Source organism: Bacillus rossius, chromosome 3 (genome assembly GCF_032445375.1).
Source record: "Bacillus rossius redtenbacheri isolate Brsri chromosome 3, Brsri_v3, whole genome shotgun sequence".
In the NCBI taxonomy this organism is placed as follows: Eukaryota; Metazoa; Arthropoda; class Insecta; order Phasmatodea; family Bacillidae; genus Bacillus; species Bacillus rossius.
Window position 1 is genome coordinate 52,323,581 of NC_086332.1, and position 20,986 is coordinate 52,344,566.

The 20,986-nt window shown below is 41.4% G+C and overlaps 1 protein-coding gene across 9 annotated transcripts in view; it reads right to left on the reverse strand.

The window, feature by feature from the left end:
* The window catches only part of LOC134530695 (homeobox protein homothorax), a 689,928-nt gene that overhangs the window by 17,706 nt on the left and 651,236 nt on the right, over window positions 1–20,986 (reverse strand). For 6 of the 9 annotated variants that reach the window (XM_063365781.1, XM_063365777.1, XM_063365780.1 and 3 more), the window contains one exon: window positions 15,869–15,936. In XM_063365781.1, the coding sequence (XP_063221851.1) occupies window positions 15,869–15,936 (68 nt within the window). Of the gene's footprint in view, window positions 1–15,668; window positions 15,728–15,868; window positions 15,937–20,986 lie in introns of all 9 variants that reach the window. The other 3 variants (XM_063365782.1, XM_063365778.1, XM_063365775.1) reach the window with 1 other exon arrangement.

The window sequence follows — 20,986 nt, forward strand, 5'->3', positions numbered from 1 at the left end:
AGCAGCACTCACACACAATCTTGCATTTGAGAATTAAAATTATCCTGCAAAACATAAATAATTTTCATCAACGATGTAAAAATGAGGGAACACAACAAATAATTAAGACAACACCAAACTCATCTGAGACTGTGTGTGTGTCGAGTGATCTAAAGCTACAAACAGCACATGTTCCTGCCTGTCGTATTCTACGCACGATAAAAATACCCTAGGAAATATTTACAAGTCGTCCATAAAAAAAAGAAAGAAAACAGCGAGTGAGTTATCCAGGAGCCTCCGTCTCTCGAGGGGACCGCAGTTGGCCGCCGGCCGCTGACCTTGTCGCGGCTTCACGCCGGCAGATCAACGCGTCAACGGGCCGGTACTTGTCGGAGCGCGGGTCGACATTAGTCAGGGGGTATTTTTACATGGGGCGGGAGGGGGTGGTGCCGAAGGACCCCGAGGGGCTATTCATAGCGGGCACCACGAGGGCGCGACACAACACGCCATGTCGGGAACCGCTGCTACAGCGGCATTCCTCCGGGGCGGAATGTTGTTTTTTTTCCCCCCTGCTTGCTCTCGGAGGGCTCAACCCCTCTCAACCCCTCTAGCACCTCTTATTACTAACACAGAAGAAACAACATGGGCCATCAGCTTTCCTCCATTACCCACACTGTAAAATTTTTTTTGTCAATGGCAAAGAAATACTAACGTAAAATTAGATATTTGTACATTTTAACATTTACATGAAAACAACTGAATGACTGAAAAATAGGATTTGCAGTAAAAATGGGTTGGGATTCTTACCCGAGAATTTAAACATTGTGTTGTCCCAGTACCTCCTATAGTTATAGTTACTTGTGAACCGTTCCCTGACTAGCTTTCCAGTATTTACTGCGCACATTAATAAGCAAAATAAAACAAAATAAAATCTAGTTATTGAACATTCGATTATCTTTTCCATGGTTGAAAAAAAAAATTATGCTTTAATGAAACATCAATTAATATATAGAATTTTTCTGCAATTTTTGCAGGCAGTACTCAGTATTCTCTCGGGAAACCGTGTTTCACGTATGCAAAAATAACCATAGTCACGCGTGGAACAAAGTTACCACGTGTTTTGGGCCTGTGAAGCGCGCGCTGCAGACGAAGCGAGCCCCAGGCCGCCGTCACCCGGGTCGCCGAACTGCGAGCCCGAGTCAGCACCAGGCGCACCGCGCGGCTATCTATTAATACCTTTTCTTCCCCAAATGCATCCCGGGCGAAAAGGGCCACCCCCCAACCCCTCCTAGGCCCGGCCTTAATGCTCCCGAGGGATCCGGACAGGGAAGCTGAGAGCAGCGGGATGACGTCTTCTTATCCGGAGTGGTTTCCTGGAATGATGGCCATAAGTCACGGCCGGAGAGTCTCCCTCCATAACCCCCCCCTACCCACTCCTCACTCCCCGGAACATCGCAGCACCCTCCAAACCATCTCGGCGGGCGAAATGCCCTCGTGAACATCCGGTGGGTCAGCGATGGGTTGGCGCGCTGTGGGCTTTATGGAATTTAACGCTTATATATCTCGGAGGGCAAACAAATCCCGGGAGGTGGAAGTTGCACAAAAAACAAAATTGTTCTGTGTGAAGTTTCAATTCAGATTTAACCGGTCTGCACACTGTCGTTTGGTCAACAGCGGTGTTTGTAAACAACTTCACGTGGGTGTCATTATTCGTATACAATGTAAAAGAATGTTGAGAAATGGGTACATTGACACTACTTTTGAGAACTTCCATATTTTAAGCATGTTACATTACATTACCAAACGCCTTACTTCAGCGCCAGCCATATACAGGTATGAAGAAGTCGTTTGAATTATAAACGTCTAATGACATTTGATGAAAATTAATACCTTAAATCACCTTATTTTTTCTGGATTGAGATCTAAAGACATTTTACGATTTAAATAAACTGCTACTTGAATATTAAATCACGATGTCGATCGGGTGTAAACTAACAGACATGAATTGTTTTAACAGTCAAATAAATCATGTGACAGAAGTGATGACGAAGGTCGTGTATTTTTTTCATGAAAAAAATAAAATTCTGAACGCTTATTAGTCTGCACTAGCGATTGTTCCTTTATGATTGGAGGGCGTCTATGCAAGAGAAGCCGCTGACCTTTTTGGCCGTGCCACTCAGGACACGTTCGCTTCCGCGCTATGATTGGTGTGCTGAGAGCAGACGTGTAGGTACCTGAAATAAACCCAGCCAACCACAAAAAACAGACCACGATACAAGGCTTAGCACACAGCTGGTCTATGAATCTTCTCACCGGCTCCGAGGCAAGACGTTCTCGACAGTACTTCCGTGATCGTGAGCCCGAGCGGTCTCGAGTGGCGCATCCCCGCCGACCCTGCCGCCGAGGGTAACATGAGCGAGCCCCACGCGCTCCTTCATTAGCGCGATAAGCACGGATGGAGGAGAGGGGGGGTATAAAACTCGCGCGGGTAACCGACACCATTAATTCGTTGACGAGCCGATTATAGTGCACTTTCTGGTCATGGCGTGCATCCGATACCACGCCGGAGGAACGAAAGAGGTGGGGGGCGAAAAGATCCCTGAGGAGGGACCGAGATCGTGGTGGGGGAAGGGGGGGAGAGAAACGGGACGAATGTTGAAAGTGGTCTCGCTGGGGCGGAGTGGACCATGTGGTTGGGGAGGGGGGAGGAGGGATGGGGGAATGGGGTTAGGAAAAGAGGAAAGTGTGCACTGCCATCACAAATTGACATTGTTGATTGATGTGCTGCAAACGCAAGTAGTGTGAGGGGGCCATATCAGACAGCACACTGCAACTAAGAAATTTTCATCGAAACCTTCTACGATTCAAGAAACTTTCACATTTTAGGTTCCTCGTTAAATTTAATAACTTAAAAAATATATATACGATGTACAATTAAAACGAAAATAAAAAATTGAACCCTACTTACACACATACACAAACAAACAGCTCACACCGACATTATAATAAAACAGAACATATTACTACATATACTATATATTTTATGTTTTTTAAAATAATTGCGGTGAAAACAACTATTAAGGGTTTATTCGCAAGGAAAAAATTTAACGCAGTCGATTATTTAAATATTAAAACAATTTTTTTTCTATTCGTCTTTTAGTTTAACTCCGTAATATTGTTTTATGTCAACGTCACACACAGAATGAAGTTCTGTGAGTTTACACTGACATTACATATTTAAATATGAATCATTAGTGAGCTAAACTTTACAACACTATTTCGAAATGAAATTAATTCAGTACAAATATTTCATAACAATTGTAAAACTAACATTGCTAACATGTGTAAACTGTATAATTTTAGGACCAACGAAGTACATTAAAAAAAATTAAATCAATTTATGAAGTTGCATCAAGATGCTGGCGAACCGGTGAAATGTATTAGGATGTATTGGAGGACGCAGTGATTCTTGGTGGAATCCGGACGATTCAAAGGGCAATATAGGTTCAGAAAAAAAGATTTTTCTAAATTTCATCGTTTCCAGTAAAGCAAAATTCGTTCCTTTATCCAAATTTAACCGCTATCATATGTCATTATTTTAACAAGTAAATAACTAAAATGCTGCTTAATGATGGCCAGTGACTGGAATTGTTATAATACCTAAACAGCTGATCTTCACCAGAGTAGACTATCTACAAATACCTGGTCCACCAGTCGAAAGACTTTTTCAGAATTTTTTATTAAAACGTTTTAGCAACATTTGTACTGCAAGATCACTGTAATTAATAGGCGGAAGAAATAATGAAAAATAAATATAATATCTGCAGGAACGTGCAGAATTTTATGCTAGATTTTTCTGTGATAAATATTACGTACATTAAGTTGATTTATTTATAGTTAACTTGCGACTTAAACCTGAAGTGAAATGTCAAGACATGCAAGTTAGAAAGAGACCGCTGAGAAACGAAGTTTCGTAAATTCCAGCAACGTTACTGTTCATTTGGGGACTCTCTCTCTCTCCCCCCCCCCCGTCCTGAATTTCGTGACCTGTAGACAACCTGTTTACGGACTCTGGTCACCCCTGGCCTCGGAGTGGACAGCGCGGAAACACGTGTCCGTCCCTCGACAGACCCGCGCTCTGGACGTCCAGCAACCACGTCCAGTTCAAAACACCCGGCACAAACGAAAACAAAAAAAAAACTCGCGCAGAAGAGATATATATAGAGAGAGAGATAAAAAGGCATTTAACCAGGGACCATTCGACCGGGAATGTCTATCTTACCCTGGCTACACATTTTCCACTCTCTTTCGAAAACAGTTAAAACATTTTATTGCGCTCATCCACTTTTACGAGCCCACTACATCGGGAGGACCATTACCCACACACACACAAGTTTGCATAACATTGTAATCTCGAACCAGGGACTAAGAGAAAAGAGCGAGAAAGAAACTGACGTGATGCGACCGCATTTCTTGCAATGCGACTCAGGAACCCATCACGAAGATGATCAGGCACTGAGGCAAATATTTTTGGCCACTTGTGAGCTGTTAACAGTATATGATAAATGACGAGTTTTCCGCATTTTCAGGTGCTTTACTACTTCTCAAAAATTTAAATCCTACAGGTATTGGTTTCATTTAGTGATAGTCGCAGTCCTGCTGAAAGTGCTGTTGTTTATTACGGCTCATCCGCAAAATTTACAGTGAATTGAAACCTTGCAAGTGTCTGGGTCCCAGCGCATTACTGTTATTTGGAAATTTATTCATTCACTCGTCCAAATTAAGTGATAACATTATATTAATTATAACCACTTATTCGTCACTAGTGTGTGCCTGACAATGTAGATAAAACACACTTTATTTTAACATCAAGAAGCAAATCTGTAGTTCCTCGCCAGAAAACAGAAAAAAAAATTACAAAATAATATTTTGAATACTGAAAAAAGCGAAACAGATGATTAATATGAAATACAAGTATTTAAGAGCACCTCAAAGACATACAACGTAATATAAAATATGTGGATAATGCACATAGCTTAGGTATATAGCTGGAAGTCTAAGGGTGCTAAAGATGCAATAATCCTAGATTCTTTCGAAACCATATTATTGCAGTACTTTCTCGGTAACCATACTTTCAGGTGATGTCCTACTAGGCTACGCCATTCCCAAATAGGTACATGGTTGAAAGCATTACAATCAATTTAATACAGTTTGCATGTAGTTACGCCCATGAATTTTCGCGAAATAATCGGATCGCTCATTAGACAGCAATAGGTAATGTACGAGGCCTGCGCTAGCGATTGCTCCTTTGTAATTGGCGGCCGTCTGCAAGAGAAGCCATTGCCGGGCCACTCAGGACGCGTTTGCTTCCGCAATGGATGGCTGTGATTGGTGTGCTGACAGCAGACTCGCACCTGAAATAAACCCAGTCAACCACGAAACACAGGCAATGCAGCTGGTCCGAAAATCTTTTCGCAAAAAAATAAATGGCCCTAGAAATAGTCGCCGGTTGACCATCCTATTTTAAAATGACGATTGCAGAGTCCATCCTATTGCGCATTTGACCCGCGGAGTTTTTCCAGTCCCTCAGCATTGTTATGGACAGTCGAGAGGTCGGGAACTGAGGACTCGCCTGTCTCCCGAGCGCCTCCCAGCTCAAGTTAGCACGCCCACTCCTGCCAGGAGAATGACCGCGCGTCCTAAATGCGGGCCCAGCACGCGGGCTACTCCCGCGCTGAAAATACCTCTCAACAAAAGAAGAAAAATTAGGGTCGAAAAATTCACGTAACCACGTTAAGAAAGCGTTCCGCACGTTCAGTTCAACTTTTTTGTCAACGGGTCACCGAACACATCGGCGTTTCACCCTCTAATGTCCCGCCCACGAATTACTATTTATTACTAATATTTGACTCATTATACGGTCAACAACTTTTCACCAACAACCAACGACTCAGTTTTTAACTGACACTCTTTACAATATATTTATCTTTATGCATCTTTTATCTCTATAAAAACACTCGTGCCTAGAAACAGGCATTTTTTTCGCGAAAAAGATTGGAGTGCCTATTAGACTGCAATAAGGTAAACACGAACCAGCGCACAGTGGGAGATTTGCCCGAAAACGTGGTCAAAATGCAAATAGCGAACTTAAAATCTCGACCAAACTGGCGATGTGGTAGTAATGTTAGATCATCCCTGCATGGGAAACCGGATATGGCAATGAGAAATTCCCATATCCTGAGGTTTCACGGCAGTTGACAAGTGAGGGTCGAGTGCGTTCTGCGGACGTAACTATGTTGAAGATAATTCCATGCTGTACTAAAGTGAATGTCGCGGCCGTAAAAATTGATATTTTTGAGTTCTGAAAAATGGATGCAATTCCTGGAGTTATGGTGTCTATATCGCTGCCTTATGTTGTTATATATAAAGCTGTAATGTTTTTTTGTTTTATTTTCTAAAGCTACTTTGTGAACATAATGAAAATTTAGTTTTATCATATTACATCGAGGCTTTTAGTTGGGTATGCCACATTATGCACCTTTCATTCGAAATAGAGCGTTTAGTTTATTGTTTTAGTAATACGAATTTACAATAACTAGCTGCTAATATGTGCTACCCTTTGTGTACGATATTTTTTCCTTCATTGCTGCACTGGTGGCGACTCCCTGAGGCTATGACGGGTCTAAGCCGACCCATCATTGTCGACAATGTGCATAGCCCGTCTAATACCAGATGCCTTTTTTCTTATTCATTCATAAGCTTCACTAATTGTCAGTTTATTCTCGACATCGTCATCGATGTCTGTTAAAGTTTGGAGAAGTTTACTAGTGGTGGTCTAGCCTTTCAGAAATCTTTGATGAAAACCACATGTAGTGTTGGTATAGTGCGATTTTTTATTGATACGGAATTTTTTACTTCTGGTAAGAAACAAATCTAAAGTCCTTCAAAGTTGTTCACTAAGAAGGACAATGGTTTTGGATTTTCCAGCTGAAAAATAACCATATAATGATGGGTGTGTACACACAAACCCATAAGGAATTTATTAAGTTTATGTCTTGTGTTGTTTTACAATTCAATGATTGTTATCTAATGAGATGAAGAAACTTCCTAAATTAGTTCATGAGACTGTTTGGAATGATGGGATGGAATAAATGGCAACAATTGAGAAATTTGAGCGAAATTAAACAGCCTAGGTCTTCAGTGCCAGTGACTGTGATTTGGGGTAGAATCGAAGCATGAATGGAATACAACAGTGAAATGGGAAGCACTCCGAGAAAACTAGCTCTTCTAGGGCCAAGTCAGTTACATTTCCCCCCCTTAAGAAATTCCGGATCGACCATAACCAAGAATGAATCCCGCGAATAAGACATTATTCCTAAGAGTCTACTGTTGCGAACGCAAATGAGCACTGAACAAAGAACTTGTAAACGAATTAACCAAAAACAACACAATGTAATGAACAATTTAGACATCTTAATTATGGTAGAATTTTGTTGACTATTTCTTTGGTATTTTCTTTTTTCACTAAAACAGAATGGCATAACAATATCAGTGCATTTTATTACACTATTGTAATTATATTCAACAAAATGGTATTAATATTTTATGAATATTATGTTTTTTAATATTCCAAATTGTTTTTAATCTATGTTACTCTATTCATACAGAAATAATACAAGAAAGGACTCCATTACTGCAAACCAATTTCACGGATCACAGACGATGCTACAGTGTTTTAACTTTCAGCTAGTCTCGGACTCTTTTCGCGTGTCCCTGCCCGTTACTAGTAGTAAGTACATTACAAAGTATTTCTTGGCAACTTTTTTTTCCAAACGAATCTTTTTGTTAAAGTACTGAAAATAATTTTCCATGAGCGGTTGGTATTCAGTCCTCAATTCTGTTTAGTAATAGGCCTAACTAGTTTATTTCACTTCGGGATCCGGCGATAGCGTACCGGAATTACATCAGCCGGACGCGGCGGCTAGGCAATCAGCAGAGTTAGCACACCGCGGCAGAAGGGGGGGAGAGGTTAGTGGCAGATGATTAAAAAAGGGTATGGAGAAGGGGTTTTGGGCCGAGGAGGGGGGCCGTGAGAGAGAAGGCCTGGACGGCAAGGGTTGGAGGGAGGGGGGGGGGGGAAGGGAACGACACGCGCGCGGCCTGGCCAGATAATGGACCGCGCCGACACGATTCTCCACTCTTCGCGCGGGGCCCGCGGGCAGGCGTGGCCGCGAACAAGGGACCTCTCGCGGCGTCGATCCCGAAACCCCCCCCCCCCCCCCCAATAACCATACCCGACCGCGGCTAGCACAGCCGGCCGAGCGCTATGACACAGGTGTTTCAAAACGAACAGCCCCTCTGGGACAGTTCGGCTGCAATAAAATTACAATCTAAAACTAAAAGTTAAAAAAAAATATATATATATATACAAACCAACAAAACGCTTCTCACTTCAAAATCAGTTAGGATTCTACTATCGACTACCGCATCAGCTGTATCCAATGTGGATTTGCTTCCTGGGTGGTTATGTTTTATTGTTAATTGGCGAATACAAGTCGGATAGGTGACGTTCACGTACTGAGAATTTAAAGAGAATTAAATGTGTCACGTCATAAATATATTGTTTAAAAGAAACATTAAGTTATGAATATTTTGTTTGTTTTGTTGCCACTAAAGAAAATTGGCTTAGTTTTATACTTGATTGAAAAAATAAAATCGGTTTTGTTTTAAAACAAGCATATTATAGTTTGGAGTAATCTATTGTTTCTTTTTCGTTGAACCAGTGTGATTTTTTTTTTTAATTCTCGTAAATATTTTTAGGAATTTATTTCTTTAAATTATGAACATTTTAGTTTTATTTTTAGTTTTAGTTATTTGAAAAGCCAACTAGGCTTTTCTTATGTGGCCATCGAGTATGCTCTCAGGAAACGAAATACCAGTATGTAGTGACTTCAAATTAATGCGCAGTTTTACTATGTATAACAGGGATTGCTCAGAAACATTCAGGATCAAAATGTATGCTGAATAAACCCCAAGGTACTGAACTTTTGAGGTTGAAACTCGGAAGTCTTATGATAACAGCAACCGTAAGTGGTTCTAGCCTAAAACAGATCAATGCAGGCAGTGAGTTAAGAAGATTGGCCAAGTGCGAGTTTTCAAAAAGTCTTTCAAATTCTTATATGACGCTAAATTGAAAGACAAACCAATGCTTTTTACTTTACAGGAATGCGAAACCTATGGCAGAAATAAATATAAGATGGTATAAAAATGAAAACCAAATCAGCTTAAGTTCAATGTGCAAAACAAAATACAGCTTACTTAAGCTGTCTTCTATATTCCAAAGATTAAAAAGCTTAATTCTGGTGAAGAGTAATTGGCAGAGCCAAGATTATTTCGCGGATTCATAGGGACCGGAAAAATTCGCTAATTCATTTCGCGATAGGCTAAAATACAAATAGTTATACCTCAGTGCTGCCTCTTCTATTGGCTCACAGCTTACCTGGATGACTCTGATCCAATAAGAAACACCCAACCAAAGCTGTATCAAATCACAGGCTGCTACGTTGGGACATCTCACAAGACAGCAGCCAATGAGTGGGTGACATTTGACCGAGTGTACGTAGAACTATGAAGTTCATCCTACAGGTCATTGAACCCACGAATTTTTCCGGTCCCTACGGATTCATTGTGTAACAAGGTAGACTTGAAACACATATACATCTCCTTCAAGTGGTTGACTGGACTACAGTGCTCTTGACGCGCCACTTCCTTTTTTGAAGTAAGTGGTTACCCCATCACGTGTAACCTGCCAAAGAATGTTACCTTGATATCGACCAATGAGAATTCGAAAAAAAACTTGATTTATATATATACACATAGGGCCATGTATTTTCCGAAAAAAAAATCTGATCGCTCATTAGAGTGCAATAAGGCATGTTTCCTCTAGCGATTGTTTCCGTGTGATTGGCGGACGTCTGCAAGAGAAACAATTGACCTCAGGACGCGTTTGCTTCTGCAATGGATGGTTAATGTTGATAGGCCTACATGTAACTGAAATAACACCAGATAACCATGAAACATAGACAATGCTACACTACAAATTACACATAGCTGGTCTGAAATCTTTTCAAGAATAACGCATGGCCATATATCATACTCACCAAAAAAATTAAAATATTTGAAAGAAAACAGCGGGCAAAGTAGTTCTATTTACTCCCCCCCCCCAAAAAAAAACCGCTATAGTGTGAAAATTCAAGATACGTACGCTATCCATAACATACGGTATTAAAGTTTTTCCTTGAAATGTTTCAGAATTATCAAAGTACCATTCTATTTGCCATTTCATAGCTATGCAAACAAGACCTTAAAATTTATTCAGCATACGTTTTGACCCTGCATGTTTCCGAGAAATCCCTGTAACACATAGTAAAACTTTTGCATTAATTCTAAGTCACTACACATACTACTGTAACACACCGAATGGTTTTTGGTTTCCTGGGAGCATTATCGATGGCATTTCTAGACAAAAGGAAACTCATTTAACAAAGAAAAGTTAATTATTATATATATATGTGTGTGTGTGTGTGTGTGTGTGTGTGTGTGTGCGTGTTAGCTGAGCCTGGCCTGGAGGGTGAAACGAAACCACGCAACAGTCGTGGCTCCAGGTATCGGCGAGCGGGACCGCTATCCAGCGGCGCGGTGGCCCGGGCGAGTGAGGTGGAGGCAAGACACCAGTGACGTCATAAACCCGGGGAAACCAGGAAGGAGGAGGGACAAAGGGAGGCTGCCAGGCACAAACCTCGCTACGAGTCCCCGCTGGCCGCTTGGCCCGGGCGAGTAACAGCCGGGCAGAGCGGCGGTGTGGACGCCGAGGGCGTGAGAAGGGGTCGCCTGCAACAGCCCAGCCCGTGGACTCGGCGCCTGTCGTCGACGAGACAGTGGACGCGGGTCGATAGCTCGCCGGCGGCGCGGCGAGCGGGGAGGGGGAAAGGGACCCGAGCCCCTCCCAAACATTATAGGTGTGATCAAAAAAAATTATGGTGAATAATTTTACTACCAACAAAGTAATAAGTTTACAACAAATTTTAACTATTCTCTAGGGGCAAGTATTTTTTTTTTGCTAAATAATCTGATAGTTCATTAGACTGCGATGAGATATGCCCGCTCTAGTGATTGTTACTTTGTAATTGGCGGCTGTCGTAAAAGAGAAGCCAAGGCCCTATCTGGCCACAGGCCACTCACTCAGGACGCGTCTGCTTCCGAACTGGATGGCTGGCTATGGATTGGTGAGCCGACAGTTGACAAGTACATGTGCCAACCACGAAACACAGGCAATGCTTCAAAGTTAGACCCAAGACTGGTATATTTTTCGCCAAAATGTAAATAGCCCTATACTAATCTCCTTCAAAATACTCTCTCCCCTTGGATAGCCATGCGCACTCGTCCCAATGTTGATTCCATGATCGGAAGTATTTCAGATTGGTTTTCCGGAAGGGCCTTCAGCTGTCCCGTCGTGTCCCTGTCAATTTCGGAAAAAGGAGTTAAAGAGTGTTCCCTTTAGCACGACCCATTTTTCTGGTCCCCGTTTCCCAGACAAAACTTAATGCTGTTCGAAATCTATGACTACGACTCGCGACATGGTACGCGGTAAACACGACCTTACTATTCCTGCTCTGGAAGCCAACTGACAAGTCCGAACTTCAAACAAATATTGCTTCAGCAGTTGCTGCTATTGAAATTCATTCACTGTATATTTTGATCAAACCTCATACCCATATATATAGCTGAGATTCCATATAGCAGCAAATAAGTCATAATTCATACGTAATCTGTCACGCCCTAAGATCAGGTGGATGGATTAGAAGTCATGTTTGTTCTCTTAACATCCACTAGAATTTTTTTTTTTATATTTTACAAAAAAAAACCACGACAGTGTTTTTACAAATTATGAATAGTATGTATTATAATTATATATTTTTTGAAATAGTGGTTTATAATTATAAAATATCTGAGATTTTCATTTTTAATGAGAAAATTCAAAATTGTTCTACATTTTAAAATAATAAATTTATATAATATACTTAACGTAAATCAAGCACGAAATTTGTAAAATAACATCGCATTAGCATAGCTTGGCTTTAATCAGCGCTATTATAAAACAAGATCGTGTAACCAAGCCAAAAAATGAATTTCAATCTGATGAGACAACATGTCATCATTTGGAAAAAAAAAACACCAAAATAAAGGAGAAAAAAGATTAAAAAGAAGCACGGAACTGCTTAACCTAAGTGAGAAATAGTTATCTTATTAAGTGTGGGGGGGAAGGGGGCACAGTGGTTGGTTGGGGCAGAGCACCCAGCTCCTACCATAGCGATCCGGGTTCGACTACCGGCAAGGCCTCTTTCGGATTTCCCGCATGCGGCGGATGGTGCACTGTTACAAATACTTACCTTTAATTTACGAAGAACGCTGGTTACAAATTATCCAGGGATCATTGTTAATTTAATTTTTATCCTCGAAAACTTACGGTACTGAGTTAACGTATTTTGAACATGAATCAACATCAATAATATTATTATATTACCAAAAATTTCAGAAACTTGTCAAACATACAGCCAAAAATCTTAACTTTTCCTTTCACGCTTGTGGTTTACCCTGTTTGAAGCTAAACAGTCAAATCGAAGTCGCAATCAGTCGTAGTTGCGATGAAGATCCAGTCTTCTGAGATGACGAAGAACACTTAAGTTTTATTTCAGGTTAATTCTTCGTTTAAAAATTCCGTAAATGTTTCTGTAATTTATGACGGCGTGGGGGTTTCTCTGGGAACTTCCATCCCCCTCCCCTTAGCATTGCATTGTCACTGCCACAGTGTCCACCCTCATCCGTCTGTAATGACCTGGATGTCGACGAGATGTCAGGCCGCGATCCAATCCGAGCCTCTACAGCGCCTGGGAGCCGCGCGCCGGCCGAGCTGGACGGCCCGCGCCGTAAAAACCTCGGGAGCGCCGTTCAAGTCTGCTCTCGAGCTACAAACGGCCGCTTGGTCCCGTCAGGGAAGCACTTTCCTCTTCCCCCCTTCACCCTCCAACAACTCGGGGCGAGCAAACGGCGCGTCGCTTTACGGCCCTCTCGGAACGGTCATTCAAGAGCGCGCGGGAGCATTTAGAGACAGCGCCCGCTAATAGGCGGCGACCTGCAGCGCCGGGACGCCTTGTAATTGGCGCCAGGTGAGGTTTAAAACTTTACGACGCCCTCGGCCAGGGGGGCGGGAAGGGAGCGGCAGCCAGGGGTGCGCAAAAACACTACCCTTGAGCAGCGGAATGCGCCCAGCGACCACCGCACGACTTGCAGTCCCTTTAAACTGGGAGCACGCACAACTGCCGGCACATCGAACTATGAGGAGGCGATGGCTGAACGATTAAATGATTATTGGACCTACCAAATTAAGAGCTCCCCTAAGTCTCGATCCAACGTGCCATGTTCTTTTATTTCCTACTTGACTTTTCCTGCTTTATAATTGCTCTCTTGAATTTTGTTGTCTGTTAGCAAAATATAATAAAACACTTACTAAACGTTTTCAACACACTACAAAAAGGCACGCAAGTGATCATAAATAAAAAAACCTACGTATTTCACCACTATTAGTAAACATTAAATACATTTATGTTGATAAAACAACAAGAATAGCTCTTTAAAAAATGTGAGGGAGTCTTTCAGTATTCGCCAGATGTGTAATACCTAACCTCGGTAAAGAAAAAAAGTTAATGTATTTTCAATGTTGCAAATACACTTATAATACGAAACTAGAACACGAAATATAACGTAGAATTCTTTAAATTAATCCTGAGCGTGATAAATATAAGCAACTATGTTTTCAACTACATTTATTGACGCTTGTGAATTTTGGTTCACTCCATCCACCACAGATGGTAGCACGGTGGTTACGATTCATACAATTCATGAAATTACTTCTACCAAATGCCGTATACCAAGACCTAAGATGACTACACAACAATAACGGCAAAAAATGCAATAACTAACATGACATCTGACACCGAGCCTAAAGAATACCAGAAGAACTGACAATTTTGAGATGTTTCACGTAGGCCTACGTGATAGTCACAACTGAGAGCTAGATATGTGATGTACTGCATACTTATGAAGGGAATATAAAGGAATACTTATTCCGAGAAAAGTCACTAGTGTTTATTGTCACCATTGCTAACGTTGATTCATGAACTACGCGAGTGTGCTGAGGCTTCGTAAAAGAGTTCATAACCATCCAATGATTACATTAAAATTTAGTTGTAACGAGGCGTAGGTAATTAAAATCTTTCCGCACACTTGACTAAATCGAATTCGAGTGGCGCTATTTAACTACAGAGGAAAAGCCTAAACAAACTTTGCTTGCTAAGAGAAACCTACATTTCTCACATCTGACGTACAACTTATTTCCATGCGAATACGTGGACATGTTGACCTTTAAAACCACTTACATCCTTAAGTACACCAGAACGTATTCTTTAAGTGCAAAGATATTGAACCATATCATGATTGTAGGTAGTAAATATTTAACCTTGTATATCATTTACAGCTTTATTTTATTTTACACCAAAGGTACATCTTCAAGTATACATGCAACCAGAAACAAGTGCAAAAAATACAATCCCTTGATAAAACTTTTATTAATTACATGCTTTATTAAAGAAACATATAGAGCATTAGCATGCACTGTAACCAAGCAATGAGATGATTAAAAAATAAAAGTTTTATAATAAATACAACTCTAATTGTATAATATATGAGAAGGGTTCAGTTAGGGTTCAAGAATCTTCCCAAGGTATCATCAATGACATAGGCCCTAAGGACATCGATCTCCTCGAAAGGTGCAAGTATTTGCTTGTTAGATCATACTGTATAAATCAAGAAAAACTGAGTATATGTAGGTTTAAAATACGGATACGAGTGAAATTCCGTTAAATTGTACTTCTAAAAACGCACGAAACAGCTAATATACCACCAATTACAATCGTTTACATTATACAAACTAGCTGGCTTTCATGCAATTTGTAATGACATGCAGTATATACCAACAATGACTTGTATATTTATATTTATTTCAAATTGATTTCAAAAGTTCTTTATTTTTATTTGTGTCATTCGCAAGGAATTTCATATTCCAGTCTATCATTTGAGCCAAATATAAGTGTTAATTGATCCTCTAGTTAAAGAAAGTCATTTTTTTTTTAAATAAAACTCATCAGAGAAAAATAGTTCTGGGTTTTAAGGGTTTTAATTCGTTCTAATAATACCAAAAAAGTATTAAAATAATAGGCCAGGAAATGGTTATTTTAAAAGAGTAAATTCCAATTTAGATTGGTTTTCATCCGATCTAATAATATAGTCCCTGCGCTAAATGGCACAAGTATAAGTTTAGTTCAAAGTTACAGCAACTTGATTATTGTAAGGTGAGATTTTAAAGCTGCATTAGCCTATATGACAGCCACACTTCAAAAGTGACGAGTACGAGCCTTGCGTAAAATATTTTGAACGTGGTCATTCACATACATGTATATGTTTACGATTGACTGAAACCGTCCAAGTAAAAGGGCAGTCAACTCCCAGTCTAAATGGAGCGGATGGTCGGGAGGTGAGGCCAGAGCGAAATGGTGTTATCAGGGCGAACTTACCGGCCCGATTCGACTGGTCTATCATGGGCTGCACGATTCGGCGCCGCGCATTGATGAACCTTGGGAAGAGAAGAAAAAAAAAGAAGAAAAAGAGGGTTAGAGGACCCAAGTATATAAAATAAAATATTAGGTGCGAGGCAGAAGGTGAAGGTGGGTGGTGGCTGACGGCGGGTGTTGACGCGGGGGGCACACGGACTTACCGCTGGCACCCGCCCTGTTCGACTGGTCTATCAGAGGCTGCACGATTCTCCGCCTCGCGTTGATAAACCTGTGGGCAGAGAGCAACTCAAGAAGCGCCGCCGCCTCCGCCCCCGGAGAGTCGCCGCCGCCGCCGCCGCCGCCGGAACCTGCTGGAGAGATGCAACAGAGCTTGCCGGCCCTTAAGCCTGGTTCACAGTTGAAAAAATAACAGCAGTATTATGTCGAGTGCACAAGATTTGACCGCCATGTTTTCGAACCTCCTGATTCACTACACCGCATACGGCTGTCGTGTGCATGGGAAATAGGTCGTGCAAATAGGGGAGAAATGAATTAATTTCATTTCTGTTACGGACGCATGACGCAACAGCCAATGAGAGAACAGTAGGGTGCCAACTAAGCGGGACTTAAGAACAGTTTATATTTATAAATCATGTTTTGCCAAGAAATTACAGTGACATATTTAATCCTCAGGTAACTCCTGCTTAAAAAATAAATTAATGCAATTACTTAGAAAAAGTGACAAGCGATAAATCTATATATTTTTTTGTGGTTAGAATTGCTAACTACAGATTTTAAATGAGACAAATTAAATTATATGTTAAAAAAATGTTTTCATAAATTACTGGTCAGATGTCACTGGATAATTATTTGGTAGTTAATATAGTTATTTACTAATACTAATAACATGTCAGATACAATGCGAAATTTCATTGGCTAAAATTAACAGTAAGATTTCAATTGTGAACCAATTTCGCTAAGGTCGTGTCCGTGGCCAGCTGTGTACTCGCTATGGACCAAGAATATTCTTTTGGATTCATGTTCAAAGTAAATGAACAAAGTGTCCCTAAATTCACTAATATGTCAGTAAATTTACGAAGATCTCGGTATAATTTGTAACCAACGTTCTTCGTCAATTGAAAGTGAACATGTTTTTTTTTAACAGTGTGCTTGTGATTTATGAGCATTTAACCACGACACAGCGCATAGCTACTTCTGATCCCTCCGCCTCCGTATATGTCGTTTCTTCGCTGATCGACATTGATACAGCTATCCAAGAAAACAAGGAACATAGTATAAAGACAGCTGGGGAAAATCACAGAAGCTTTGAAACATTATAATGACTTCGGAGTTCTCTTCCATAATGGAGTGTATCTTAATCTCTGAATTTATCTGAAATTGTTTCCAATAAACAAAAAAATGCACTTCTTTTAGCGATATTAATTTCACTGGGCCAGCAAGCTCCATTGATACAAGTCGTTTTCATAAAAAATATTTGAATAACAAAATGCGTAAACTAAACATACACACATTTTACGAGTTGTCACTTACAGTAAAGTACATTATTATGAACACAAAAACAAAAATTCAAACATATGTGACACAAAAAGGCCCTTATGCTCAACGTGGTTATTAAATTCCATAAGATAAACAAATTTTTATTCGGTTATCTGATTTTTATAATAAATGCAAAAAAAAGTCAATACTTTTCATTATTTGCGGATGAACAAAGGCTGCATTTAACTCATTAGTAACTGATAGAAAATTTACAAAATAATTTTTAATCCTTAGGCCTGAGCATACATTTCATTTTATACGTCAAGCAAAAGGTAATAAGTTTAGCAAACCTCACCATAATTGGTTAAAAAAGAAAAACTGCTATGAGTTATGTGAAATATTTGTTAAGTCTTAAGTGTCTATAACTATATTACTTCTTAATAAACATATCTGAAAAGAAAACAATCTAATATTATTTGTGGCAATTATAACGATTCCTATGAATATACTAAAAAAACGCAAGAATTCAAAATACGTTTTTCCGTTATATTCAAACAGCACAAGGGAAATTATTGTTTATATTTAATTTGTAAAATAACTCGCCTCGTATAGTATCCAAAGACTGCTAAATGCTTCATAAACAATTCTATTTTGAAAAAAAAATTCCAATTAAAAAAACTATATTCATTTCATATTTTACCTAGTTTTTACCTACCCACTCGCAAAGCACAGTTTACGGAACAGATTACTGGCGGAAGGATACGCAGACCGCTGGCACTACTTTCGGGAACCGTCCAGACTCTGGTCGAGCCGCGCGACACAGACCTCCCTGGGATGATCCGACGGACAGCCGGACGTCCGGCCGTAAACAAAGGAAGCGCTAGGGAAACAATCTTCGCGTCGTGTCCCCGGGAGGGTGTGGTCACGTGGTGCGAAGGAGGAGGGAGAGGGGGAAGGGGAGGGGGGGGGGGGGTCCCGCGAAACCAGGTTGCCTGCGTGATTGCAGCTCGGGCAAATGGCCCATCCACGGAGCGTTCTACGAGCACTCAAAATTTTATTATCGGCGGGGGCTATCATCGCTCACGCGCCCGTGGGAAGGACACGAGGAGTAGTGGGGTAAAAAAAAGGGAATATAAATTTCATTCTATCGTATTCCAATAGCTTCCCCCCCCCCTCCTACCCCAGCAGCCTGTATTTTTTTTTTGTTGCCACGCTGCATATGTTGTTAAAAGTGGATGGTCCCTTGAGGATCCGAAGCCATTTTCGTAGTGTATGGAGGGCGACCCGCGAACAGGGAAATAACCCTGTCAGGTGGAGAAGCTGAGGGGGTAGGGAGGGAGAGATGACGCCAGACCGCAATCTTTTCCCGGAATATTCTAAGCAACGAGGGAGAGGTTGTCGTGTGAGTAAAGGGGGTGGGGGAGGGGGATGATGTATTCACCCGAGAGACCCGGCGGAAAATGGTCGGTGCGGAAGAGGATTTCTGCATACGGGCGCGCAGCGATTTCGGACGTAACAAGGCTTCCTCAAGAACCACTTTCGACCGGCGGCTGGAAAGAGGAGAGAAAGAGAGAGAGAGAGACTAACACGTCGTCTGCGATAACGGCGTGTATTCGCGGTGCTCGCCCATGTGCTTAAAGTGCGCATATCCATCGAAAACCCGCGCCGTAGGGTTGTCGTGTGCTTACGCTTCAAGTGTAATTGAAACCTCGCAATAAGAGACAATACCGAAGTTCATTCATTGTTCATTCATTCCCATCATACAAACAAGAAAAAAATATACATGTTAAAAAAGTGACCATGATTATTGTACTCCAAAGCTGGGGAGGAACAGTTCATTTCTTACAGATACCCTATTTCTATAATTATCTCTGGAACACACATCTAACCCAAACATAATGTCTATCCGAAATGTGAAGCCCTAAAATTTAAATTGATTACATTTACACTTACTTTATAAGTTCAAAGTAAAAAAAATAAAACTCACGTTTTCAGTTTAAAAGTGAGATACAAAATAGAAAAAAAAATATTTTTGTTTTTAAAGAAAAAATTTAATCATGTGGTTCGAAATTTACCAATTGTACTGCGTGAAAATTAAGGACTTTTAAATCCCATTAATTAATTAAATACAAATTAAGAACTTTTTAAGGATATTAAGGACCCTGAGAAAAGTATTTAAGTAGAATACTAAGTGTCTGGTTAATGTTTAACTGGAAAATGTTCTACAACCACCGAAAAACTGTCGTAAAATTATTTAATTGAAATAATGGGAGTTAAAACATTTTGCATGTGTTTTTAACTTTTTTTTTTTCCGTGATGAATCTACATCTTAGCAGAAGTCTGTCGGTTCGAATTATTTCTAACATGAATAAGGAAAAAAAAAATTGTTACAGTTAATGTTTTTAAGGGCTAGGTCCTGACCTATTCCCACATATGTTAATTCGACATTCACGACAAAAAAATAAAGTTTTTTTAAAATTCAGTAAGGGGAATAACAACCCGGACGGATGATCGTCGCGAGGGAGAGAAAGCTGAGGAACCATCTGTCGGAAGCGACGCGGGTCTGTCGTCGCGGCGGAAGTAACTTCCGAAGTGGTATTCATACGAGCGAGCGAAATGAGAGAAGCCCGTCACCCCCGCTCACCGCTGAAATTGATACATTACCTCTCCCCGCACCCCGCCCCGTGGGGGTGACAACATCCCCGCGGGGGGCGCAGGGACAGGAAAAACTACTCTGTATTTTATGTCCCGAGGAGCCGCGTTTTATGAATGTTGCATCAAAATTTGTCAAGAGCAGAGCCGAGTGGAAAAGAGGGGAACGGGGGTGGTGAGCAGGGGAGCGGCCTGGAAGACGGTTCTCGTGATGAGATGAGTCGGAGGAGGGCGAGATATTCCTCTTCCCCTCCCCCACCCACAAACTTCTCCGCCCCCATTTACCACACGCGCCATTGAACCCAGGCCGTTATCTGTCCTTCCGCGATGATGGTCTAGAGCGGGCGTCACCTCCCCCTCCCCTCCTCCCGCACAATTCTAACCTCGCCCGAGCGAAGGGTCGCGTGTTCGGTCCCCAGAGAAGCACTCTCCCCCCCCCCCCCTTTTTTTCCCCCACCTCCTCGTCCCCAACATGCGTTCAGTGCGCAACGAGAAAATTTTCGCATTTGTTTCGTGTTAAAAAACACAAGGTAGCTTATATTACTTTAGCGCTTTAGTTTAAACAATAATCTTCATGTCTCGAAACTAAAATAAGCTAATTGCGACTCATGCAATAAAATTAAATAAAACTCAGCATCTAGTCAAAAAACGCGTTTTTTCTAAAATAATTAATTCAAATTTCAATGATCTAGAGTCATGACAGTGTTTGTGACATGTTTAATTTAATTTTTTTTTTTAAACGGGATGTTCCATCTAGATACTGAAAATATAGATAATATTTGTATTGTTAATAAGTGTTAAGTGGCGTTTTTTTTATTATTTTTACTAAAAGCCTACTCTAACAAGAAAACGTCCGCCACGTTACCCACGAGTGAAGAAACCCCGGCTCGGAGCCCGCCAAGGAACGGAACACCGGATCGCCTGGGCGGGAGGCGACCGACCAAGGCAGCCCACCAGCGCCGGGGTGCGCTCGTATCGGTTATCAGCGCGATGATCGTCTCGCCAACGTTTTAATCTCCCGGCCGGCAGCCCGCAGGTCGCCGCGACGGGGCGAAATGGCCCGTGAGCCGTGAGCGGCCGCCGCCGGCGCGATAATGACGCGGGCCCCGGCAAATGGACCGGAATGCCATCTCCCCCCTCCGCCGCCCCACCCTCGGAGGGCCACTGCAGCCCTGCTGTCGACGGCGCCT